The sequence below is a fragment of the Hirundo rustica genome, chromosome 9 (assembly GCF_015227805.2).
Source record: "Hirundo rustica isolate bHirRus1 chromosome 9, bHirRus1.pri.v3, whole genome shotgun sequence".
NCBI classification, from domain to species: Eukaryota; Metazoa; Chordata; class Aves; order Passeriformes; family Hirundinidae; genus Hirundo; species Hirundo rustica.
The window spans coordinates 7,668,603-7,694,601 of NC_053458.1; the positions used below are offsets into that span (position 1 = coordinate 7,668,603).

The 25,999-nt window shown below is 46.4% G+C and overlaps 2 protein-coding genes across 2 annotated transcripts in view; one reads left to right on the forward strand and one right to left on the reverse strand.

The window, feature by feature from the left end:
• The window catches only part of SPATA6 (spermatogenesis associated 6), a 41,856-nt gene extending 35,122 nt beyond the window's left edge, over nucleotides 1–6,734 (forward strand). The window contains exon 13 of the mRNA XM_040073037.2: nucleotides 713–6,734. Coding sequence (XP_039928971.1) covers nucleotides 713–893 — 181 coding nt within the window. The 3' untranslated portion in view covers nucleotides 894–6,734. The remainder of the gene's footprint in view (nucleotides 1–712) is intronic.
• Nucleotides 6,735–12,452: 5,718 nt separating this feature from the next.
• On the reverse strand, nucleotides 12,453–25,725 carry SLC5A9 (solute carrier family 5 member 9). Its single transcript, XM_040073038.1, has 10 exons — nucleotides 25,587–25,725; nucleotides 24,933–25,013; nucleotides 23,958–24,163; nucleotides 23,008–23,143; nucleotides 22,057–22,164; nucleotides 21,726–21,876; nucleotides 20,509–20,677; nucleotides 19,767–19,982; nucleotides 14,145–14,292; nucleotides 12,453–12,661 (listed from the first exon to the last, which is right to left on the reverse strand). Exons 1-10 carry the CDS (start codon nucleotides 25,723–25,725, stop codon nucleotides 12,453–12,455), a joined length of 1,563 nt encoding a protein of 520 aa, XP_039928972.1.
• Nucleotides 25,726–25,999: the final 274 nt, after the last annotated feature.

Below are 25,999 nucleotides of genomic sequence, written 5' to 3' on the forward strand. Positions count from 1 at the left end.
ATTTAGTTATATGACACAAACCTTTGTTTTGAAAGTATCGAGAGGAAACAGATAGTCATGATGTCTAGATATAAACTATTCAGACTTGTCAGTGTTTTATAATGATTTGCAGAGTATAAATTTCACTTCACAGATCCAGGGAATAATTTCTCAAAGCAACTGAAAGATGAGCCTGTATTTGTGTTTAATATTAAAACAGTGACACAGAAGATGGGGTGGGGAAGGAACCCTGGATTGCCACTATATCAAAATGTGTTTGGTAGAAAACTTAATCCAAGATGTTTCCAATAGAGCACTTTACAGCTGAAACCACAGTAATATAATATCCCCCTGACAGATTATCTTCGTATTGAAATAGCTGCTTGTGGTTACAATTTCACCTTCAAAGGACACAAAAATCCTACTGTGTTGCTCTTGCCTACTCACACAGCCTGCAAAAATGCAGCAAAATTACTGCAGGTTCCCAGAAAACTAATTCTATTTGGGGAGCATTACAAAGTGTGCTCAGATAAGTGGGGGAGGATTTGTGGGGATGAATAACATGGTGGGGAGAGTTCCCTTAGAAGTAGCTGCAGTGCAGTTTTTATTTTGGTTTGTGGAAGGTAATCTGTGCTAAGCAGCCCTACATTGATATTTCTGCTCATTTTGTGCCGCTGATTCCTCTTCCATATCTTCATTTGATCATTGTTTCTTATCTTCTTTCCTCTGACAGTCTTCCAGCGCAGCGGAAGGCTCCTGCTCACTTGGATGATGGTGATGGTTGGTCTGGTCCTGCAGCTGTGTACAAAGAGAAGCCTCAAAGAGCAATCTTGGAGGAGACTCTCGCAAAAATTTATAGAAACATGTACCAAAAAACTGCTGGTGCTGTTTCAGACCACAAAACATATTCCTGAAAGCAGCTCACCTGAAAATGTGCAGTATACAGTATTTGTAACTAAACCTATTTTTATATTTGTACTCTGTTTTTTAAGGTGTCTTTATGGTTAGGTGTGAGCCTGATATTTCTGGGTCTGGGAGATTTTAGCCTGCTAGCAGCTGTTCACATTTTCCCAAGGAGAAATTTCTCAGACACAGAATTATCAGGCCCACAGTTAGGCAGGGTTTTGGAGAAATGGGGATTTGGCCAGGCCTGAAAATAGGAAATGATTAACATTCACCCCACCAAAAAAAGAAGAAAATAATCCCTAACAAAAAAATCCCCTCCACAGGGGATTTTAACATCAGTTAAGCGAGATGGTGTTGCTCCTTTGAGACTGAACTCTATAGTCATTTGAAGACTAATAGTCTGCTGGACATCGCTGTCTGACATCAACTCAGGTTTCAGCTGCAGGCAGTTCTTGTTAAGTATCTAAATCTCTTTAGCAACTTAAACACAATTGGTTGAAGAAGCAATCTGTCCTGGTGGTCAGAGAGGGTACCTAAAAGGGAAGGTGAATGTGAGTGTTGGTTTAAAAGTGACCTGCCTAGGACAAAGGGAATTGTTTTCTAGACAATCGCCTTTTGTTTATTTTGGAGAATGGCATAAACTCTGGTACTGTAGGACCCATAATCATGTATTTGAAGTGGGTTTGAGCACCTTTAGTCACAAGTGTTCTAATAATGTGAGTTTTTAAAAGAAAACCACCCAGCCCAGCAGCCTTTGTGTGAGATGAAAGGTCATCTTCACAAAGCCTTTGCATTTGAAAGCTTCCATGTTCTCCAGCCGTGACATTTGCCAATACACTTGTCATTTTAAAAATATGAATAAGAAAGGACTGTGCAGGGGGAAAGACCAGAGCTAGTCAGCAGGCTCCTTGTGTTCTGTACAGGCCTTCTGAAATTCCTGCATCACAATCCCACCTAATTTGGAGCCTGTCCTTCCCGGTCTGCTGGGATCCTGTTGGCAGCAATCACTTGGTTTTTGCTAAAGGCCACCAAATGTTCATCAGCAGTTCGTTGCTTTCCCCAGGGATGGAACCTTTTCAGCCTTGCACTGAGCAGATCCCACATTAGCAGACCAGGGCAAATTGCCCATCCATTGAAAAGCCGAATGTTTTAAAAGGGCAAGAGTGTCCATCTCCTGCTTCCCCCCAGAATGCGGAAAAAACAAACGCCTGTTCTGGCTGCCTCCCTCTCTGAGCAAACAGAGGCAGCTCCACCGATGCCATTTTACCTGTTGTGATTAGATAGAGGATAAAGCTAGCAGTACAGATGGCACAGCATATGACTGGAACCTGCCAGCATGCCTACATAAACAAAAAGTTGGTCTATTCTGCCTTCCCTCCTTTAATGCTGAGACAACATAATTGATTTGAGAAAGCAGTTGGTGAGCAATTCCGCTGGTGGGAGAGCACGTGGAGGGGCTGTGTGCTGCTGTTTCAGGCAAGGGCACTCTCAGAGGGGGTGTCTCACATACAAACATTTCTATTTCTTGTAACTGTTGGAGCAGTTGAAGTGGATTAACACTGATAACTTCTGTCCCTGCTGCCATTTAGCACATTAGTGCTTTCAGAGGGCATTAGTGGCACCGTCCCATGCTATGGAGAAGTGCCGAGTCACTCTGTGAGGTAGCAGGACACTTTTTTTTTTTTTTTTGCAGAAGGGAAAATTAAAACTTGCCCAAGCTGTGTCCCTCAAGGCATGGAGGCCATGGAGGGTTGTGCTACCAGGACCTGGTGTTCACTGGCCTCTCCAGTGACCCTATATTGGTCCACAAAGGAATAGTTTTCTTTCTGCCAAGAGGAGTAGCTGTATCGAAGTAGAACCTAAATAGGTGGGGCAGATTCTGAGAAATACTTTCCAAGATTTTGGTGTAAAATTAATCTCTTGAAACCTGAAGGTTTTTGCAGTTTCCTGCATGTGTTTGAGCCATAAGATTCAGTGTTCTCCTGGTATCCTGCAGTTTTCATTCAATATTCTTTGTGCATTCCCTCCCCAGTCTCGCAGCTGAGTAAAAGTTAGTCTTCTGAAGATTGGCTGCTCCCCTTTGGCCTGATCTGGCTCTGTGACATAGAAAACCTCTTTGATTTTTCCCTCCCCAGCAATCCAGCTGATTTAAGTCCCTGTTTGTTCAGTGTGTGAGAAGGCCTGAATGCTGAGGGATTGTTGGAGGGTTTTTCTGTATGTTTGATGAAGGACACAAGTTGCCGTGAACTGAAGACATAAGAGGATGAGAAAGGTTTGGGGCCACTATAAAAAGCAAGGTGGTGTTTACAAGGGGTCCAAGGAATGGCTGAAAGATATCTGATTCCCCTAGCTAAAAAAAAAGGAAGCATATGGTAATATGGCAACCTTCAGTTCTCATCAGAGATGAAAAATTTTTCAGCAAAGGTGAAAACTGGATGGGAGAAAAAAATGTCATCATTGAATTTTGACCATTATGAATATTCTCAGTGTAGCCTTCTTCCGCAGCATAAGATCAAATGGAGCAGACAGACTCTGAGTATCTTTGGCCCTGCTCCAGCTAGGAGGGAGATGTGTGTTCAATGTCTCTCTGAATCAGCTGCTGCAGGAGATGTTCCTCTCCTGGGCCAGAGTCATTCCACAGCTCACGCCACGATACAGCAAAGAGTGCTCTCTTCCAAGCACTGTGCTGGAAATCCAGTTTGGTAAATGGAAAACTTTCCTCTGGAATGTGACTTCAGACCCAGTTACTCTGACCTGTCCCTAAAATCTTCAATGCACTTTGTTTTCAGAACCATTCTCCCCTTCCCTGTTTGCTCAGGTGGCCCTGCCAGCACACACAGCTCCGAGCACCGCTGCTGCTCTGCCCCTGCAGCCTGGGAGAAGTGGAGGTTCAGGCACTGAACCAACACAGCAATAACTGTAATTGTTTAGTGCACCTTGCCTTCTAATACAATTTAAATCCCTTCTATCAAATGCAAATTTCTGGATTCCTGAGTGGAGCTTTAAATAGCATTTTCTGTGCTCATTCTTTATCTTTTGCCATCCACAAAGTTCTAGTGACAGTGGGATGGCATAATTCCACCTCCATCTTTTAGCTCGTAAAGGAAAGCTGCCTACTCAAATCTGGCAATAATGGGCCAGATGAGGAGTGAATTGGTGCTTTTCTGTGGAGTCTGTGTCTCTCTCTTGCTCTCCCCAAGTTATTATAACCCACGAGTGTTCTCACCAAAAGCTGTTCAGCATCTAGTGATGCTTTCAGGATGCAATCAGTGCAATATTTTAATCACTTTCAATTTAGTGAGTCAGACTCTGCTTCCTACTTGCTCCCTTCCATCTCTCCTATGAATAACTTGGTAGAGTTTAGGATCTTGGGCTGGCTTTAGACAAACTGCCTGCCTGTGTTTAGAAGAAATGCAAATCCTTGGCTGAGGAGCAACTGCTTTGGAAATCACTCAGTCATTGACCTGGTGTGAATTAAAGACAAAAACGTCAAACTCTTTAATGATTTGCCTTATCTAAGTTTCTGACTTAGAGGAAGAGAATCTTAAATTGCTCCACTGAGGATAAGAAGCATGTGGATGGCTGGAGTGATGGGAACAGGTAGGATAAGTAAGATAGATGGGGAACAGTGTTTATGTTACAAAGTTGAGCAGCTTGGGAAGTGATGAGGGCTGTTCTTTAGATTGTGCATCACATGTTTGAATTTTACTTCAGAGGCTGCCAAAATTATCAGGGGAGAACGTTATCTACCTAGAGATGCTGGAAATCTATTTTTGGGATAAAATAACAGAACATTTAGCTCGGCTCAGTATTAAATAGTCTTTTCCAAACTCCTTCTCATTGTTACCTCAGCTGTAAAATGGGGAGTTTGTGCTCTGTTGAAACTTAATTAAATGACTGAGAAGTGCTTTGGGATCTTGAGGTGAATGTTATTTTATGGAGGTGAAATTATTTTATGGAAGCCTGGCTGAAAAGTCCCATCTTATCTGCAGGTTACTAAAAAAGCTTTTTTTTAAATTTCACCAGGTTTATTATGTTTTAATCAGATGATTATTAAACAAATCTTAATCAGATTTAATAGATTTCTATCTTGATCAGAGAGGGCTAGAAAACATAATGAGGTGCTTTACTACATGTGCTCTTAGGAGCTAATCTTTGCAGCGGGCATCTTGCTCAGCTTCTGTATCCTGCGTGATCCAGGTTCATATCCTCACACTGATTGCTCTTATGATATCTTTTTAATCTTATTTTTGATACAAATTATATTTTTCATCCTGATGTCTTAGTGCTGTTTGCTCTGTGTAGCAACCAGCCGTGGTACCATCTCTCTCATCATTGATCTTCAGCCTCTCCCCAGGAACAAAGAGTGCAATGGAGAATTTTGTGTGGTGTGCCATGGGTTTGTCAGAGGGAGCTGGAAGAATCTCTGCCTTCCCACTCCATGTGCAAGGAATAACTTGGTACATTATTCTGCTCTTCCCAATTTTTAAGCTTAAAATGTTTGCTGAAACACTGAACTGTGCAACAAAATTCTCAGCCTTTTGGCAGTGGTCTCGTGCTGTATAAATCTGGTAATGTGGGATCTCTGGGTCATAGGAAAGGCCATGGTGTTAATTACTTCAGTGGTCATGGAGTGATCATTATCACGATGCTGAGAATTTCTCATGGGATTTGTTTAGTAAGGAGACTTTCAAATCAATGAAATTGAGCCTCTTGGTTCCAGTGAGAACACTTGGAGCTGAGAGAGGACAGCACTTCTAGGGCTGATCTCGATGAGCTGCCTCCCTGACAGAAGGGGTGTCTGCCTTAGGTGATGTCTCTGGGAGCAGCAGAGAATTGGTCTTTGCCCAGTTCCTTTCAGTTCCAACAAATGCAGCAGCATTGTGGGAAGTGATTGAAACCCCCAATATTCCTGTTTCCATTGCACAGGAGCTATAAGCACAAGCCCCCTTGATTACTCTTGGCTTCTTCTGCTTTCCCCGTGGAATTCAAAACATCATCAACCAAAGCCCTTCAAAGATGTGGCTGTAGCTCCTTTTATCAGTGCTGGCTTGCCAAAGGCGTGGGGTTTGTTCCCATTTTATCTTTGTGAGAGATTCTCTGAAGTCTGGTGATAATTTGTCTGGATGGCAGCATAAAGGAACTGTAATCTTTCTCTTTGCTTGATCTATGTGGAGATTGTGCGTTTTCTTCCTGTGCATTTCCCTTCAATTCTGGGTGATTGCCTCTGGCCCAGCAGAGAACTCCCTGCAGCCTGAGCAGTGGGATCTGAGCCACCTCCTCAGCCTCCTTGAGGAAAGGAGTTTGCTGCTGCAAAACAACATCCCTCCTGGGTCATAAGGATTTACTGATCTTGAGGAGACAAAAATTCTGTTCTGTGGCCAGGCCTTTGCATAACCCTGTGGAGCTGATGGCATGGAAGGAAGAGAGCTTCACACAGAGCAGGTTGGGAGGCTGGGAGGAGGACAGACTGGAGAGCGTTTGATGCCTGGCGTGCCATGAATTATGCACTTCTATACCGTGAATTATCGGTGTAGGAAATAGCCTGGGCAACTCCTCAGTAACAAAAGCACCATTTACATCACTGAGTGGTAGTGAATTCTAATGCTTGTATTTGTGTTGTTAGCCTGAGTGTAGCTCTAGGAACTGTTTCATTCAGGGTTCCAGTAGTAAACGCTTGCTAAGAGGTTGCTTTCCCTGCCTGCCTTGTTTTCACCACAGTCATCTAGTGTTTACATACATTTTAGCCTCTGTGCCATTTTTGAAGGCTTTATTTGTCTCATTTATGTTTCTGGTTTGGATAATACTTAAATATGAAATCCATCTGGGAAACATATTGTATATTCACGTCGAGGGGTAAAACCAGTTTTTAATTAAAATTTTATACAGCACTTGTATTTCACTTTGTCCTGTTTTATTATGAAACACTTCAATCTTCTTCCTAAAACACATATGTCTTGTGCGTTTCAAGATGTTCCTTGTTGCTCATGCAGAACCAGTTTGGGAGCTCTGTCAGCACAGTGCCATATGTTCTGGGCTTCATTTAGCTTCTCTGCCGTTTGTGGAGGCAGCAGATTGGATGGAATGCAGCTCAGCTCAGCTCCATTCTTCTCTTTGTAAACTTGTCAAGAGATAAAGCAGGGAGAAGGAAAACACTGAATAATACTCGAGTGAGTTGAATTATCAATAAGTTATGGGAACGTGGCCAATCAAAATTGAGGTTTCTCGTGCATTTGAGGATTTTCCCTAATTGCAGCTTTTGCAGAGCCTATAAATTGATGCATCCCTCGATGCTACCCGGTCTTACACCCAAAACCAGTACTGACGATTGAGATATAACCCAAGTCATTTGGAAATGACAAGCATGAAGTGCTCGATTTTGCATTGATCTGCTGGTTTAAATTAAAAAACTTTAAAAAAATTTAAAATTAGTAGATTTCACTGAATATTCTGAGCTGGAAGGGACCCATGAGAACCATCGAGGCCAGCTCTGAAGTGTGTGGCTCGTACAAGGATCTAACCCTGCCCTCGGTGGTGTTTGCACCAAGCTCTGACCCCAGGAGCAGGTGGACGTGTGGAGGGATCCTGCTCCTCTTTGGCGTCTTCTGGCTCTGTGGGGACAGCGCTCCATTCTTCTAAGTGCCTGGTACTGAAAAGAGGAAGCTAAAGAATGATGGTTCCCTCCTGCTAAAAAAAGCCACCCAAACCCACGAAAGTTCATTTTTTTTACCAATCCATTCCTGTTTCTTCCCTGCCCCCCATCATCCTGACCATGAACCAGTGGGTACCATCAGCCTTTAATCCATGGCTGGTGTGTAGGCACAGCCCAGCTGGTCACTCCTGCTATCCAGGGATTCCAGGCACTGCTCTGCTCTGCTCTGCCCTGCCCAGAGATTTCAGGACCACCAGAGTGGCTTTGACAGAGGACTGGTGTATTTCTGTGATGCTGTAACTACAGCTTAAAACCAGAACCAAACCCAAAAGAATAAGAAACTCAAGGAATCCATATTAGTCTGCTTCCCGTTTGCTGAGGTGTGAGGCTGGAGGGGAAGGGCACAAGCAGCTGCTTGATGTGGCTGTGGAGGAGTGGGGTGGGAAACTTCTGCAAGTCCTGACCTGAGGTCGGTCAGAAATCACCAGCTGGAGTGACATGAGTGTCAACCTGCTTGAAGTGACAGGCAGCTCAGCCCCTGGGGCTCTATTTACATATGTTTAAAACAAACAAAAGAAAGCTGCCTTTGTTCCCCAGGAAAATCTATTTACTCGGCATTCAACTCGTGTATAAGCTGGAACTTCTTTCACAGAAGTAGAAACAAAGCGACTGACATTTCTGCTTTGATGTGAGGCTGCAGCTAAGATTTGATTTTGAAATACGAGAGTAAACTGAAACTACCTCCAATTTAAAGGTGGATTTTTAATGACCTTAAAAGTTTTGAGAAGTTTTTTCCCCTTCCCTTAGGGACCAGAAAAAATTATAACAGTAATCTTACTCATAGCTGTAAGTCTACAGAGACAGTGGCTGCAGGTTAATGAAAAATTGACACTGCTACTTGCTGTGCTTCCAGCAGAATATTTTTTTTTCTTCAAACTGAAGTGAACTATTGCACTGTGTGAGCTGGTTATGAGTCTCACATATTAAACTCGATGCTGCTTTGGTGGAAGCCAGAGAAGCAAGTCACAGAACAGCATTTCTGTTTGGAACAGTTATTATCAGGGTTCTTAAAATGGTTACCCTGGTCCTTCCCACAGAAATAAAGAGATAAAGAATGAAAGAAATGATGAATTAAAGGTTGCTGGGTTAGTCTAAACCAGAGAGTGGCAGAGGAGCCATTCCCAATGATCTCCATGCCAATGCCTGATCTCCAATGCTCAAACCCCAGAGCAGGAGCTGGGTGTTTTGTGTGCAGATGCTCCTGTTTTGCACACACGTGTGCACTCTTCCACCCTGCTCCTTCCACCAGGACTCCTTGGGGGACACCGTGTGGCTTACAGTTGTTCAAGTGCCCTCTCCTGGAGCCTCTCTGCAGTTTTTTTTGGGGGACAGCTTGTTCCTGGGAATCAGAAATGGCACCAACTCGGCAGCCCAGGCTGACTTTGCTTCGGGCTCTGAGAGCTCAATGACTGTTTGTTGTCCTTGGTGTGGTGGTGCCATCTGGCCCTGCTTGGAGAGCAGGGCTGTGATCCTGCACAGCCTGGAATTCCATCTCCTGCTGATGAGATCCTGGGCTGTGCTGGAACGGCAGCACTGGCAGCTCGGTGCCAGCCTGTGGCAGATGGAACACGCTTCAATCACCCCCGAGAGCTGTGCTGGAGATGGACACACAGAGGTGTTGGAATTGCCTGTGAGACAAAGGGAGGGAAGGCATGAAGGTGGCTTCACATGATCCCAAGGCAGAAATTAAAGAGCCACTGGATGTCTACAGGCCTTCCTGCTGCCCTCTAAGGATTTTAGACCCCTACCAGTGAGAGTCGGAGGGGAATTCTGATAGGTTCTTTGGTGTATATTTATTATTGTTGTTATTTTGTTATTTTACTCAAAATAAGGGAAGGGGAATTTAGAAGAGATTGCAGAAGAAAGGAAACTGAACCACATAAATTCAGTGAATTTGTTTCTTTTTGTCTTGGGGAGCAAAAGTACAGAAGGGTGATAGCACTCAGCCCACATGTGCCCTTCTCTTCCTGAGAGCCCCACGAGCTTTACCCTGGTGGAGTTCCCTTCTGTAGGAGCACAGGGAGGACAGTGCTCCCTGCAGGAAAGAGAGCTGTGATCCTGGTTGGGACCCACTTTAACTGAGGAGCAGGGACCTCCAGCTGCAGTTCCCCTGGGCAGGTGCCCATCTGTGCATGACAGAGATGCTGTGGAAGCCTCCCCCTCCTTGTCCCAGAGCTCCAGTGCAAGGAAGCAGAGAATTCACAGCACCCTGTTTGCTTACTCTCCACCCTGCTAAAATGCCTGTGGTTTGATTCTTTTCCTTTGTAATAAACTGTGCCCACCACAGCGTATATTCTTTTAAATAACATTTTAAGATATTTTCCGGTAAATTAAAGTGATGACATGTTTGTAGGGCTCATTGTTAATTTCATTTCCTTTGGCTCAGCCAGCCAGATAAAATGCAATGTTATTAATCTTTGTTTAAAAGAAGATCCTTTGCCGAACAGTAATAAATGATCTTGATAGATTTGTCAGGAAAATGAATGATAATCATTTGCAGATAGACACAAGCCTAGTATGGAAGATTAATAAGAAAATATGTATTGGCATCATTAATAACATCTGCTGCCAATGCACTTGGATATTGGTTAGAGCCTGAGAGTGATGTGTTCTTGTTAGGACACCACAACTCATCTCCTGCTGCCACAACCAGCCTGCACATTGCTCCTGTTCAGCTGGAGTCTCATTTTTTGATTGATTTGGTTTTAATTTTTTTTCAGCTAATTACATTGTTTTCCTAGAAAACACAAGCAAAGGTCAAGATGTTTTGAGACAACATTGCTTTATTTCAATAAAACCCCTCCGACTTCCCCTCCCCAATCATTCTTTTCTCTTTTGTTTCACTTCAGCGCTTCAAAGCAGAGTAGTGGAGTAGAATAAGTTTACCATGAAATGTGTTCCTCCTGGGGGTGCACAGCTGGCTGCATCTGGCAGTGTGGGTGTCTCCACTCCTCAGGGCCAAGCTCAGAGATGCACTCACAGCTCTCAAAGTGCATTGTTTTGTTTAACCAACATCAACATCGTCATTTTAAGGGAAAAGTTTTCTTCAAGGCTCCATGGGGTGAGATGGGAAGAATTCATCACGTAACCAAAGATCAAAAGTATTTTGTCATTAAAATTTAAAAAAAAAAAAAAAGGGCTTAGTAAAATTCAGTTCTACTCTCTACAAAACTGAATGTTTCTTAGGGGAAAAAACCCAATCTCAAATGTTTAAAAAACAGCCCCAGTTTTCCTCATCCTGCTCGGTGTTGCTTTCCCGTGCTTTAAGGGGGCTTTAAGGGGATGTGTGGTCCAAAGAAAAGCCAATAAAGCCTTTGAGCTGAGAGCTGCTGAGGGTCTCTGTGTCCCAGGGTGAGGAGGTGAGAGCCCTGGTATTTCTAAATGCACTAAAAATATACCTGTTATTATTAGACATTTGCCAGCTATTAATCACTGCTGGTAACTTGATTTTCTCTAAATGTTTTGAGGCACCCTCTGATCTGGGCACTGCTTGCTTGAAACTGAATATTGGAAAGGCAAGAGCAGCTTTGTGTTCTGTGCTTCTTCCCGTGGGGATGGATAGGCAGCTCATGGCACTGGGAGCTCCCTTGTTCAGAGAAAATCTGATTTTTCCTCTTAGAATGAGCAAATGTTTTTACTGACCTGCATGAGGCCGGCACTGACCCCATCCTGTTCCATCCAAACCAAGGATAAGCAGGGAAATCATGGCCCAACTTCCCTGTGCCTGATGGAAGCAGAGCCTTGTTTCCTCCCTCCTTGCTGACTTATGACTCATTTTCTTCATCTTTGTGGTGCTGTGCCTCTCTGTGTGCCCTCACCTCCCCACACAGCCCATGGTGGCCTGGACCTGCCCTTTGGATGCAGGGCACATCCCAGTGGGCATTCTCAGCCTTCTCCAGGCACAGATGTTAACACTGGGTGCTGCTGTCTCTTCGTGGTTTCAAAGATTTTGGCTGTGCCCCGTGACGTGGTGGCACCGAGACGGATCAGAAAAGCCCAGACTTGCTCAAGAAAGTGAGAACCTGATCCAGGCCCCAAGGAAGGATAGTTCTTTTCCCTGCCACAGCCAGGTCGCTGCGGTCCCAGGGAGCCCTTTGTGTGTGAGAGCAGGACAGATCACCGCAATAACCCACAGTCAGGACTGGCTTGGTTACTCAGGCACCTTTATTGCTGGGAACGCTGTTAAGGGGCAGCATCAGCCCTGTGTGGGAACAGGCTCAGGCTGGTGTAAGGGCACCCCTCGTGCAGCAGAGGGGACAGGATGGGGCACTCGGGGAGCAGCAAGAGTCCCCTGTATCCACTGCTGATGCCAGCGAGGGGTGGGATGGAGGGGTCCCACACAGATTGTTGGGAGGCTGTGGGAGCCAGGGTTGTCACTGCTGGGTTAACCCAGTGGTCCCCAGCTGATCCCATCCAAATTTGGGCTGTATAAAAAAACACAGCTAGTGTTCAAGCCTCCTTAAACACTGTAAACCAGAACTCCTTCCCCTAAGCACAGCAGTGCAAAGTCAGCCCTGAGAGAGGCCCCAGCCACGCCACAGCTGGGCTTTCCAAAGCCTTTGCTCCTTGCTGGGCTCAGCTCTGCACCCTTAAACCTGAGCCCAAACCCCCTGACTTGTCCCACACATCCCCTGCATCCCAGGTGTGACCAGTGCTGAGCCTTGGTGACCCCTCAAGGAGAAACTGAGCCCCACAGTCATTCCCAGCAAGAGGTGCCTCCAGGGAGGGGAAGGGAAGGGCTGTGCTGCCGTGTGCCAGCGCCTCAGGGACAGTCACCAGGAGCTCTGTCACCTGGTGCTCCCAGCTTAGACTGGAAGGTGAGAGCAACCCAAGCCACGCAGTTCCTGAGCCCAGCTCAGGCGTAATACGCCCACAGGAAGACGTTGATGGCCAGCAGGAGAATGGCACTAACGTTGCACACGTGCTTCCACAGCGGCTTTTCCTCGATGCTGGTGAGTCTCTGCTCCAGGGCAGCTTTCTCCTCCTCGGACAGGCTGGGCGTGGGGCCGGTGGACAGACCACAGAACCACAAATACACCATTTTCCAGCAGGGAGGTTTGGCTGCTGCGAGAGAAGAACAAAAACACGGCTGTTGGAAGCTACTGGGACTCTTCCCTCCCTTCTGCCAATCGTATGGAGGTGCATCGGCCAGTCTGGAGGGGGTCTAGAGGGGCACCTTGCTTGGGAGATGCAAGATGATGGAAAGAAGGGAAAAGGAAAAGGAAAAGGAAAAGGAAAAGGAAAAGGAAAAGGAAAAGGAAAAGGAAAAGGAAAAGGAAAAGGAAAAGGGAAAAGGGAAAAGGGAAAAGGGAAAAGGGAACCTCTCCCCAGGCCGTGTACAACACAGCCTGATTGCAGTCGGTTGATTGCAACATGAATCACTCATTAGTTAATTAAGAAATCTCTTTCCCCCTTCTCCCCAAGCCAGATTCCAACCACTTTTAAAAATTCCTGACAGCATGTTGGTCCACTTAGAGATATCCCAGCTTGTGTATTACACATGGCATGCCAGGTGAAGTGTGTGTTTTAATTGTCAGTCCTGTGCTGTATTTAACTCACTGTTCTTTCCAAATATAACCTTTTTTTGAAATGCAGGATGTTACAGGGCCTTGAAAAAAACCCTCATTAAACTGTCAAATATATCTGTGTATCACATTTCCTTCCTCACCTCTGCTAATTACCAAAATACCCAGATATTTGTTTATAAAAATCTGTGCTAGTGAAGTGAACTAGGAATTGACAAGAAATAAGAAATTATGCTGGATAACTGCATTCAACTTAAACCCAAATTTACTCTATTGGGGAAGAAAAAAACAAGGGTTTTGTTTGGATGTTCATTTCTATTTGGCTTGGCTGTGATTGGTTCCAGTGTCCTTTGGGCTGACCAGCAAATGGAAGGAGTGAAGAAATCTTTTGTGTGTCTTTATTCTGAGGTTCCTGCTCTGTAACCTTCAAAGGTTAAGCTCAAAACAGGAAAGCTGCATTTTTTAATAGATTTGCAGAATAAAGCTCTGTCCACTCTGAAAAGAACTTGCCTATGTAGCATCTCCTGCCACTGTTCTGTCTCCTGACAATTCTCTCAGTTCTCTTTGCTCTGCCTCCCTTCCTATTAAATACCTCTGGTGGGACACTGAGCTATATAAGGTCTGAGTTTTAACCATGCCTTACATCCTAAGGGAAGAGGAAAAGATTCTTTTGGCATCATGGAAATGAGAAAAGCGAGGCCTGTGGGTTCATTCTAGACACCCACAAAGTGCACATCTCTGCTCCCAGGGTCTCTTGGCCCCCTCAGACTGTGCTGCTATTTTGGTGCTCTGTTTTTTCAGGAATGGCAGCTCTTCTGAGCCATTCAGAGGGATGTGACAGCAAGATATGTTGGGAGGACCAAGAACCACAACACTTTCATTTGTCACGTCCTTAAAACTGTGAATACAAACCCCAGCTCCAGTGAATGCGCCAGGTGGCTCCTCACAAACTTTAGGGATTTGCATGAGATCCTGGCTGTGCACTCCCAGGCACGTGAGTGTGTTTGTTCACAGATCCCTACCTGCCTCCTCCTTATCCCCTGAAGCTGCAGTTTCCACCAGGTCCTTCTCTCTGTCTTCTGGTTTGGTCTGTGCTGCTCCACTCATGCGGTTTTCCAGGTTTATGGTAGGTGCTTTTTTGTGCCTGGTCCACCACGTGAGGCTGTCCAGCTGCAAAGTGGAACAGAGAGAAACTGGTCACTGCCTGTGTGTCCCAGTGTGACCACCCAGACATGTCCCTCCTTGGGGGGCACAGGCCCAAGGTGGTGCTGAGTCCTGTTTGTGGTTATCTCCCACTTTCCCTCCTTTCCTTCCTGCACAGGAAGGAAACCACACCCTGGGTAAGAAGGTTGGCACCCTTCAGCCGGAGTTGAAAAGCTGAGAAAAAATGTGAAATAATCCAGTTTTCTCTCCTTCCATTTTTTTAAAATAACTTGTTCCATCTCTGTCTCTGAGGAGTAACCCTTTAGCAGACTTTGGAGAAGCAGCTTCCTTTTTGCAAGGCTCTTGTGATTGATCTGAAATAATGATGGTCTGCATCCAGAATGGCAGCCCTCCAACAGGGAAGGGTAATAAAATCGAATAAATAAAAATAAATCAAAAAAAAAAGAAGCTGAGATACCCTCTCTGGACACAGTCAGTCAAAGACAACTATTGTGGCCCCAGAAGACCTTTTTTAATTCCAGATTTCTCTGGTGGGCCAATACAAGACATTGTCTGTCCCTGCAGAAACCCACAAAGGATGATCAGTCCTCTTTACAAATGCCCAAATTCTGAAACTCTTATCCTAGAGCAAGCCTGAAAGTCTTCTCCCTGGAACGCAGGGATTGCACAGGAGACATCGAATTGCGAGCCTCAGTGGCCCTTTAGCAGCTGTGGGGGCATCACACACCCCAGGGGCTCAGGGATTTGGGGTTAAGCCAGGCCTGCTGCTGCTGCCCTTGGCATGCCCAGGATCTCAGCAGCTCTTCCTGAGCCCTGCCCCGGCCAGGCCAGCAGCAGGGACAGGCTCATCCATCCCTCCCTAAGGCAGCTGCCAGCTCCAGCACCTGCCCTCCCCTGCAGCCCACGCTGCCTGGCAGAGGGGCACGGGGGGACAGCGCAAAGCTGCGGTGGTGACAGCAGGGCAGGCAAAGTCACACACGTGCCCCGGGAGCAGCTGCCTCCCTGCTCCGCCCGTATGGAAATCATCTTCCCCAACGGGTCACTTACAAAGTAACGTGAGTTTAATTTTTTGAATTTTGCACACACAGATCCAGGCAGAAGCTTCCAGCTGACACAGAACGTTGCATAATTTCCAGAAGATTTATAGCTTTATTTAAATCATTTTCAACCAAGATGAGCACTGGGCAGGGCTAATCTTTCTTGTCATGAAGTGCTAAATTGCTTTGATTTGATGATCCTCATCTTTCTCGGGGATTCTTTTTTTTATTTTTCTTTTCTTTTTTTTTTTTAATCATTTAGGAAATATCACTGGAACATAGTAAAGTTTCAGGGTACTAAAGAATGAAAGGATTTCCGAAACTTTTTCCTTTTCTCTCTTCCTCTCCTGTGTCACTGAACCACTGTTTCTGCACATTGCAAGAGCTGGGGTGTACCCGGGGCTCGGACTCCACCAGAGGGAAGCAATTCCCAATGGAAAGCAGCACAGACACAGGGAACCTCGTGTCATCACCCCACTGACCCACCCAGGAGCTGGTGCCTCTTCCATGGCCAATGAAGCAAACCACCAGCCTGGAGAGCTCCTGGGGGAGCATCACAGCAGCGCTGCAGCTTTGAGCTCCGGTGGGTTTGGGCTGGCTGCGTTCCTTGGGATCCCCCTTTCTCCTCTTTGCCACTGGTGTGGGGCAGAGCAGCAGCTCCGTGGGGCCGTGGAGGCCTGGCTGTGGTTCCCTGGCACAGCCTCCCAAAGGGATGGGGAGGGGACACAGGTGGTGGCAGTGTCTTGGGTGCCTGGAGAAAGCTGGGAAATACTTAACTAAGAATTGCCTGTGTCAGCTTTACTGACTGGGAGTTGTGCTGTGTCCTGGGGAGCGCTGTGGCTCTGCTCCCACCTGCAGAGTCACCCCTGGGCATTGCTGGGGAGCCATGTGTCCCCCCTTAGTTTGCTGCTGCCAGCACCCGCAGATCTGAGCGTGTCTGGCTCTCAGTGCCACCAAGTGATGCTGTGGCAGCTGCAGATGCAGCAGCTCAGAGCTCCCAGGGTGGGCTCAGGCCAGCCCAGGTGGGCTTGGCGCTCCTCCTAAGCCGTGCACTGAGAGGAGCCACTGAAGCCAGGCCTCAAGACTCAGGGAAAACATCCCAACCCCGGAGTACAGCGGGGGGAATTGCCAATCCATCAGCCTGTCTGGGTGAGCCCTGACCCCCGGGGAGCTGACCTGCTGATGCAGCACTCAGTGCTTTGTGGGCAGTTCCCCTCCCTTTTCTCCCTCACAGTCTCCTTGGGCAAGGAAGTTTGAAAGAACTCAGCAAAGTTTTTCTTCTGTTGTTTGTAAACTAGAATAAATCCTTCTGTTCCAAAATGCCATCTGGCACCTGACAGTTGTGTTTCAGCTTCATAGTCTCAAATTTAATTGTAAGCTCTTTTGCAGGGTTTTCAAGGACAGTGTGACACAATATGGACTACCTACAATGAAGACATATGAACTCTGGAGCATACCAAACAAATTCCTTGCATACTTGTTTTCCAGCACAGCATCAATCACCACAGGGATGGGAGAGTGTCCAAAACAGCAGGAGAAAATGCTACAGCTTGCAGTTCTCAGATCGTAATTCATTTAAAGCCAGGAACATTAGCTGTACCACTCTAACATCAGATACAAATCTCTTTTCTCCTTTTGCCCATTTACTATCTCAGAAGCATTGAGATTCAATATTTAAAGTTGTCCAGTGTAGATCCTCAGCTGGTGCAAAGTGACATAACTGTGCTCAACAGCTGTTCCTGCTCTTTGAAGGCAATGGAGCTGTGGTGATTTACATCTGCTGAGGTATGATCTATCACTGTGTTTCCTCGGCTTTGTCTTTGCCGGCTTGTTTTTCTACTCTTTTCACTTGGCAAAACAAATGCTACAATTCCTAGCTCTCGCACCGTGTCTTTCATCATTCCATCTCCAAGCACTGCAGCTAAGGACGAGCAGAACCAGCCCCATGCGAGTCTTAGGCGAGAAATATCTGATGCTCAGGAAGGGAATTGATTAACTGGGAAGACCCAGAGGTTCAGAGATCCTCATGCAGGACACCAGCACAGTCAGTGTCACAGGGACACTTGGGCTCTTCACCACAGGTTTGCCCTCTTGCATGCCAAGTAAATAATGGCCAAACATAAAGGCCAGGTGCCAGTTTCCACCCAGACAGTCAGAGCCTGGCATATTCACCCTGATCTCCACCTCCTGCCCTTCCTTCCCCAAACACTTCTGGCCCTGAGCCAGCCCAGCACAGCCACAGACTCACTGGAGATGAGGGGGCAAACCATGAGAAACCGTGTCATCAGAAGTGATGGTCCAAACTCACACCTCTGCTCATGTCTAGGGCAAAACTGGGGGTGAATCTGACCCAGGAAAATGAAAAAGTTTGGTCTCAGTGCTGCCCATTCAGATTCACTCCAGACAGGCAGAAACCCAGCAGTGTTGTCTCCTACTTCAGCCAAACCCCACACCTTCCCTTTGGCTGCTCTCTGAGGAACAAGGACAGACATTTCTGGTTGAAATTGGGGATAAATAGTAGAAACTGAATGGAATCAGACGAGAGGAAATGGGGACAGACTCTCCCATTCCTACTGAGCTACGGAAAGAGGGAATGAGCTTCTGCTTAGTGGCAGAATTTCCTGGTAGTCTATCCCATTTTCCTTGTGGTGGGATGATGGTGAGGGGCAGGGGGAACACGGGATGGTCATCACAAATATCAGATGATTGATCTGGGTCTCTGTGCCCAGCCTTTCACTGCCACAGGGAGTATAATTCATTTCCATTCATTTTCTACAACAGAATTTCTTACACAGAGGTCAGGCACTGAGCTCAGCACTATGTGGGGTCCATGGCGTACCAAAAGGCTATCCTGGACATCCCTGTTGATAAAATTTCCCCCCAAAAGTCCAGCTGACGTTAGTTCCTGGCCAGTGGTGCCCTTCAGCAAGCTCTCCTCCCTCCGTGGCTCTGCAGAGGTACCTGAGGCAGGGCAGCCACCATCTCCCATCCTTTGTTCCTCTGGGATAACTGCACACAGCTGCTTCAGACAGAACCCTGCCCGCCCTGACCATACCCCTGGCTCTTTGAGGAACGTGTCAAATAAGGCCACTTACATCCAGCACCTATAAACTCACACATTTCAGTAGAAATACCACTGAAAATCTCCCCTGGGGAAATCTCTTAAGATCTCAACCTCTCTTTCTTTAGCTCTTTTATGGCTCCACGCTGAACTCCCCCTCTTGGCAGATGCTTTAAATGTTTTCATACTTCTGAGGTCAGACGAAAAAGCCTGTAGGTGCTGGGGCCAGTTTCTCCATCTCCTGAACTGCTGGTTTGATGCTCACTGTTCACCAGTGCTGTGTTAATGCATCTTCTCTTGCTGTTGCTGTGGGCAGGGAGCGCTGCATATGTTTAGCTATCACAGGTCAGATGATGAGTGGGAACTCATTAAACCACGGTAATTAATTGCTGGCAACCATCTGGCCACCCCTGAGCAGTCATGAACAACGTAAGCAGCAGAACTAATGGTGCCTCCTTGCCAGTATTTCTCTCTCCCATGTGGATCCTCTGATAGCTAATAAAAGCTGAGAGTTTATCTCCAAGCAGACACAAAGACAGCCTTTCTCCCCCCTCCTCTCCCCTATCTGAGCACCTGCTTTCATGTAATCTTTAGGAGCAGGGTGTCTTTGACACCCATAACATTCCATCAAACACTGATGGAGCTGGTTAATGCTTTACAAGTTATGGGGAAGAAACAGATTGATGCCATCACAGCATTTTCTCTCTCATGCACTTAAACAGGAAAAAATAGGTATTTTTAATCTATCCAGTAACCTTTGCTGAGAGGTAGGTGGCAGTTTTGTTATATTGGCAGCTGCTTTAAAACTTGGGACTGGGAAGAGTTGCTTCAAGGTTTTACAATATAAAACCTCCCAACTCTGCACCATTTTAATGTGCTAAGTAAAAGAAAGTTGCGCTTCCCTCAAAGTTATTAAATTTAATTGAGATCACGTTGGGACAAAATGTTATTTTCCTAAATGCCCATGTTGCAAAAAAAAAAAATTAATCTCGTTTGCCTGCAAGATTGATGCTGGCTCTGCTGAAACAGGCTAGATGCTACAATTAGATATATTTAATTCCTCCTCAGCAGTGCTCTGTAATGTGATTTCATCTCCTTCTCCTTCTTCTTTCCTTCCTATTCCAGTTATGATGGGCTGTGGTGTCTGCCCAGCTCTGGGCACAGCATGGGAACTCACACTCAATTTGAAGCACTCAGTGCTCAGCAGCGTTAACACTCTGTGGCCTGGGGAATAGGGAGAGCTGAGGAGCAAGGGCTCCCTGCCAGCAGATGCACTGCACACCATTTCTTAGCCACTGCAGGAACAGGAAAGGGCAAATCTCGGGGGCTTTTGGTGTGCAAATGCGGGCTCTGGGAAAAGGGCGTCACCGCAAGTCACTTACCTTCTCCTCAGGGATGGGTGGGGTGCAGAGACTGATGATGATGATGACAATGGCAGTGAGGGCACAGAGGATGAGGGCAAAGTAGAGGTAGTGCACGTCCTTCAGCACAGCTGGTCTCTTGTCCTCCTCCCCACAGGACGGGGCGGTGTAAACTAAATCCATGATCATCCGAACAGCACCAACAGCAAGCCCAGCCATGAGGCCCCAGAAAGCACCCTGAGAAAAGGCAAGCACAGAGAAAAGGTCACTGCAAATTACCTCTGGTTGTAGTTTTACCTCTCCTCTCCCTCTTTCCCAAAACTTTTTATGCCTGATGGAAATCCACACTGAGCTACATCAAAGGAGATGTTTTTTTCAGATAAAAGTCCTCATTTTCTCTCGCTGCCCTTGAACATGGAGCAAGCAGAGCACAAACAGCGTAAGAATCTCCTCCTAACAACACTCCTCCAATGAGACTTTGGCACATCGTCCCTAAATGGCAGAACAACTTCCCTTTCACGCTTTCAAATGGGACTGCCATAAAGTACCACTCACAGTGACTTCCTAGAAGCAAACCCACGCCCACTGGAGACTGGGCTAAGATCCGCTGATGCCTGCCAGGAGAGGCTGTCTAATTGTCACACTTGAGCTGGACTGACTCCAAGTTTAAAGAGTCTCAAAGGCTAAGCACTGAGGGAAGAGATATTTATTTATTTTATCAAATTAAATCCATGTATCAATTGGTTGTTGACACTTCACTTACAGGCTCATTAACCCTCTTCCAGAAGATTGCCAAGATGAAGAGGGCTGTGACTGGTGGGGACAGATAGCTGCCTATGGACTGAATGTAGTCAAAGAGTTTTCCACTGTTGGATGTCTGAATGACTGGGATCCAGAGAATGCTGATGACCACAAGGATGAGGATGAAGACTCTGAAAGAGAAGGATAAAATTGCATTAACTCTGTAGGTAGATTTGCAGCAAAACACACTCCCAGCTGCTCTTGGAATTTTCTAAGAAAAAAAATCCACAGATCACTCTCAAGAACCTTTCCTTGTGTACACAGGAAAAGAGAAAATTGTTCTCCCCATGTGAGCCTGGTGTGTCCTAAAGTGTGACATGCGCCTTGCTCTTGGACATGACAGAAAGAGGGAGCAGGTAGCTTGTGGAAGCAATCTTTCTGCCACCTTTCCAGGCAGGTAATGTGCTCAGTCTCTTGCCTTTGCCAAATTCCAACTCATTTGCTACTTATTAAAATGTGTTTGGGGTCTCAGGCGAATATTGTAACCTTCCTCTGCCTTTTCACTGTGTGCCAGAGGTTTGTCCATATTGCTGAGCAAGGGGTACTCGTCCTCTGCCCACTCTGCCAGAGTGAAGTGTGAGTTTGCCTGCAGCCTTCAGCCACGCCTCAGCAAAGTTTAGAGCATAATGCTCATCACTGGAGAGCAAATCCTCCTGAATGCGGCCTAAACTCCCCTGTCTGGAGGAGAGCTTTATATGCCCCCGATAAAACACAGCACCAAAGCTTATCTGCAAAGGACACTACAACTTATCACAGACAGAAAGCTGGGAGGCTCAGCGCTGTACTTTTCCTTGAAATAAAAAAAAAAGGGAAAAAAAAAAGAAGTAACTGCAACGTATCACTCCTGCCTAATGCTAAAATAACATTTTTTATAGACCTCTGGTGACAATGACTCAAGAGCACTTCTGGCTTTTCTAAAAGTTACATTTAAAGCAGTGTTTATAGTAAGTTTAGAGAGAAGAGAGGCAATTATCTGCTTTGCTCAGTGGAGCACTCAGAGTTTCTCCTTGACCAGGCCTATCGAAGATGAAGCTGGAAAACGCCATGCTCTTCCCCAAGCTGCGCTCCTGCTCTATATTGCAGGCACCAGATTTTTCTCGGTGAGTCCAGCCTGGAGGACATAAAAGCTGCACTCAGAACAGATGATGAGAGGAACGGGACATAAATAAATGCAAGGACCTTCCCACAATCATCAGCTCCTGCTCGGAGGCCTGCCTGCGGAACCGCTGCCAGATGTCGATAACGAAGAGGGTGCTGCTGCTGTTGAAAACGGAGGTGAGGGAACTCATCAGGGCTGCCATCATCACTGCAATCATCAAACCCCGGAGCCCTGGGGGACAAAAACACAGAAGGGGAATCAGGACTGGGCCTTAGGCCTTTGAGCACTGTTTTTTCCATCCTGCTGTCTGGTATCTGCAGCAAGATTTCCACATCCTTAGGATGGGTGAGGGCAGCCTGATCCCCCCGTGCAGAGCCTGGCTCAAGGCCAGCCCCACGTGGTGTTCCTCACCATCGGGCATGAGTTCAATCACCAGTTTGGGGTAGGCAATGTTGGAACAGCCCACGGCAGCTCCACAGACCCTTTTGCAGATCTCTGGGTCCACGCAGCCAACTTCATCTGTGGAACACAGGGAAACAACAAGGAATCAGAGCAAACCCCACTGAGTCATGACGAATCCTGATGCCTTGTGCAGTTTCATATAAATTCAGGGGTGGAACAGCTACAACGAGTGGAGCTGGAAAATGCTTTGTATCATATAATAGAGGTGAAACTTTGAGATGACATTTTGAAATTCTGTTCAGGATACAGCTAAAACTCTCCTGGATGTTGCATAACTGTAATCCTTGATGATTTGTCACTTGTGGGAACTGGACTGTTTCCATGAACCTGTCAGCTGGTTCCCAGGGATACTGGAGGCTCACCTACTCCTGCTTAGGAAATCTGGGAAAATAGGCTCTTTCCTCTGGGAGTGGTCCTTCCAACCAAGTTATTCTTCCTGGGAAGGGGATGGCTCTGGAGAAAACAGCAATGAGAGCTCCTTGGGCTATAAGGGAGGCTCATTTAGCCTAATCCACCAGGACCTAAAGAATCTGTGTGGTAGTTGCTGAAACTCTCCAAAATGCCTAATGGATGTAATCCATAGGGTCTGAAGGACAATCTCAGTGCTCCATGAATTTAATTTCACTGACTTCCTGCAGACAGAATGCAGTGTCCACAGCATGGAGGTATATGTCCCCAATGGCAAAGTATGCCCCTTAAGGCTACTCCTGGTGATTTCTGCCACTGTGGGAGAACTGGAGGTGGAGGGAGGGCTTGGGAAGACCACAGTGCAACAGGAATCTCCATGAACATGCCTGCAGGACAGCAGTTTCTAAGATGTAACAGTGCTGGCAGAGCTGTTTGTGATTAGTGGTCACAGCGGGTATGGAGCCTCATGTTACGGAAGATGGGAAAGCTTACCTGGGTAAAGAGCTCTGCTGATCATTCCCGGCATGACAATGAAAAACACAGGTAAGAGTTTCAGATATCCTGCAAACACTGATCCACCTTTGGCATGGGAGAGGTTCTTGGCAGAAAGAGCCCTCTGGACCATCACCTGCAACCAGTGCAGAAAGGGAGCAGAGAATGAAACAGAAGCACGGCAGAGAGAGCAGGATCCATTCCCTCTGTCTCTCCTTCCCAGGGATGACTTTCATCCCGCAGCATGCCAGTGTGTTTTTCATGCCAAGGACAGCTTTCCCACCTCGCTGACTGCAGCCTGCTGCCACCCCTCAGAGCTCAGTCCACAGGCTACAGGAGAGGGCAGCGTGGAAATTTCCTTTACAGGAATAATTTCACCCTTGACTGAAATGAAGCCACCTTGAGGGCTGGAGACAGCAGCTGTATGGCAGCAAGAGACATGGAATGAAGCAGACTCTGGGTGTTTTGGTAAAAGCTCAGTGGTGGTTTCGTAATTATCCCATCTGAAGGTACAGAAGCACCGTGTCTCGAGAAACAAACAGCTTTCCTTGTTTGTAGCTTGAAAAGGAATAAGGGACATGAGACATCTGGGAATATGAATGGAGAAATATTGTCTGGAGGTCTCCTCAAGGTCACAACACAGCCAGATCCAGATTCACATTCTTATATCCTTGTCATGCTAACTGCATGAAGACTCCCTGTACTCACCAGCCCACAGTGGGATAAAGATGGATGAAAACAACCTGTTCTCACTGCACTAAGAAGTGCATAAAATTAGCAGCTTGCTGAGAAGGTGGAAGGAGTGAGACATTCTTGTCTAGACCAGTAAAAAAAGTAGAAACTCCTGCACACTGAGGCGCAGTGAATTTTCAGCTCACAGATCCACAGACTGGGGAGTGGGCTGAAAATAACAGTGGTGGTTTGTCTGCTGGGGGAAAGATTTTATTTACCTGGTCAGTGCACCAGCACCAAACAGCCACCACAGTAAGACCAAATATAAGGCCGGGCCAGGGAAGGTCTCCTGTGATGGGATCCCTGAACAAATTAAAGGAATCTGCACGTGGGAGGTGACAGGTTGTGTTTGGGACCGTGATCTTTGGTATTGCTGTCCTGTATTTCTCCTGAAGTCCTTCATACCAGCCAACTTTTTCAAATCCTGTAAAGAAAATGCTAGTGATTTAAGGGTTGTTGAATCATGCAAAGTTATTATCTTATCTGAGTCTTGTGGTTACTTTTCTTTTATCTTCCTCTGATCTCCTTTACTTTTCATTTCACTCTTGCTTTTTGCTGTCAAAGTTTCTACAGAAGTCAGCTGGATTTTGCCCAGAGTCCTTGTGGTTTAAACAATACATTCTGGAAGAGTATCAATGCAGGAAAATCTCCATGATCCTAATCTCTGCAATGTCATCAACATCCAGTTTTTACTTATACACCCTCCAAAACTAGAGCTGGAAAGTATAACATGAAAAAATGTATACTTGGTTTAGATATTTCTGTTTGCCAAGAAGGCTTAAAACAAAGACTGATGATGGTCACTGCCTTGTTGATCTTTATTTTTTTGTAACACTCAGTTATACCCACATGAATCCACAGTAACTCCAGAAGTCAACAGTGGAAGTCATCAGGATTACTCTGAGTTGACATGGGCTTAATGAGAGCTGAATTTGGCTCTGAGAATGTGATGTTCCAAAGTTCTTTGGCAACTCCAGTGAAGTGAAGTTATCCAGAGCCTCACCTCCATACAGTTAGTGCAAACTATGGAGAAAGTACGATGGCTCGGAGAACGAGACTTGTGCTGGCACCACTTCTGTGTGTGGTTGAAACTCATTTCTGCACCACACATGGAAGTGTGAGGCACCCTGCTAAGGTCAAGTGTCCTTGGGACCGCTAAAGTGCTGTGTGGCGCTACTGCAGGCTCCCCTTACCTATGAACATGAGGACGAAAGCTCCCAGCACCATGATCACGGTCTGCAGCAGGTCTGTGTAGATCACAGCCGTCAAACCCCCTGCCAGGAGAACCAGAGACAGCGGTCAGTGTGTCACCATGCACAGGGAAACAGGTACCTCACCTGGGAAAACGCTTTCTTCAGCCCCAGCCCTGTGATTTCAGGACAGACCCACTGGGAGAAGCTGGCACTGAACTGGTCCCTTGGAGCCCACAGCTGTCACAGGCCCTCCCATGAGGAACAATGTGGAAGGTTTTCCACAATCATGGGAGAATTTGGAGACAGCTCAGAATCTTAACAGCTAAAGTTGCTAATTTTGCAGAGAGTGAATAAAATAGCAAATATGGGCAGTGGTAACTTCCTGCACAGAGGAAGCCAAGAGCCTCATGCAGTGTCAGAAAATACTCTCAGAACAGTGATGTTCCCCCCACACCACTTTCCCTTGGGCCAAGAGGGGAGAGGGGAAGAGTCAAAGCTCTCCAACAGGTGGGAGTGACAAGGCAGGTACTACCAGCAACTGGGGCAACCTCTCCCTCAGACCAGGACCTGAATGCTCTTTCCCCTCTGTAGGAAATGGGAAACTTATATACTAGGCTCTAGTTTACAATGTGTGCTTTAAAACCAGCTATTTACCAACAATGGTGTAGACACCAGTCACTGCTAGCAAAAGCACAGTGGACAAGTAGAGGTTCCAGCCCAAAGAGATTTGAATGAACAATGCTCCGGCAAAAATGTCAGCCTGGAATAAAAAAATCCAAGGGCAGTCTGGCATTAGTAGTGCTTCGTGCAAGTGAAATCTAATAAAGCAGCCTGCAGCCCTCTGCGGATGAGAGCACTGACAGGGGAGGACACCAGGAAGGTGAACTGGAAGGGGAGGAGAAGAGCTGTCGGAACTCTTGGCTCTGAACCTTGTTTTGCTGTAAGGAAAAACTTTCCTCCAGGTCAGAGCTTTCAGGGTCTGGGAGAGCAGGAGGGTGAAAATGAAAGTGCTACACCAAGGGACTAAAAAGTCATCAAAGTAAAGACCATCTTGAGTCGTAGAATCC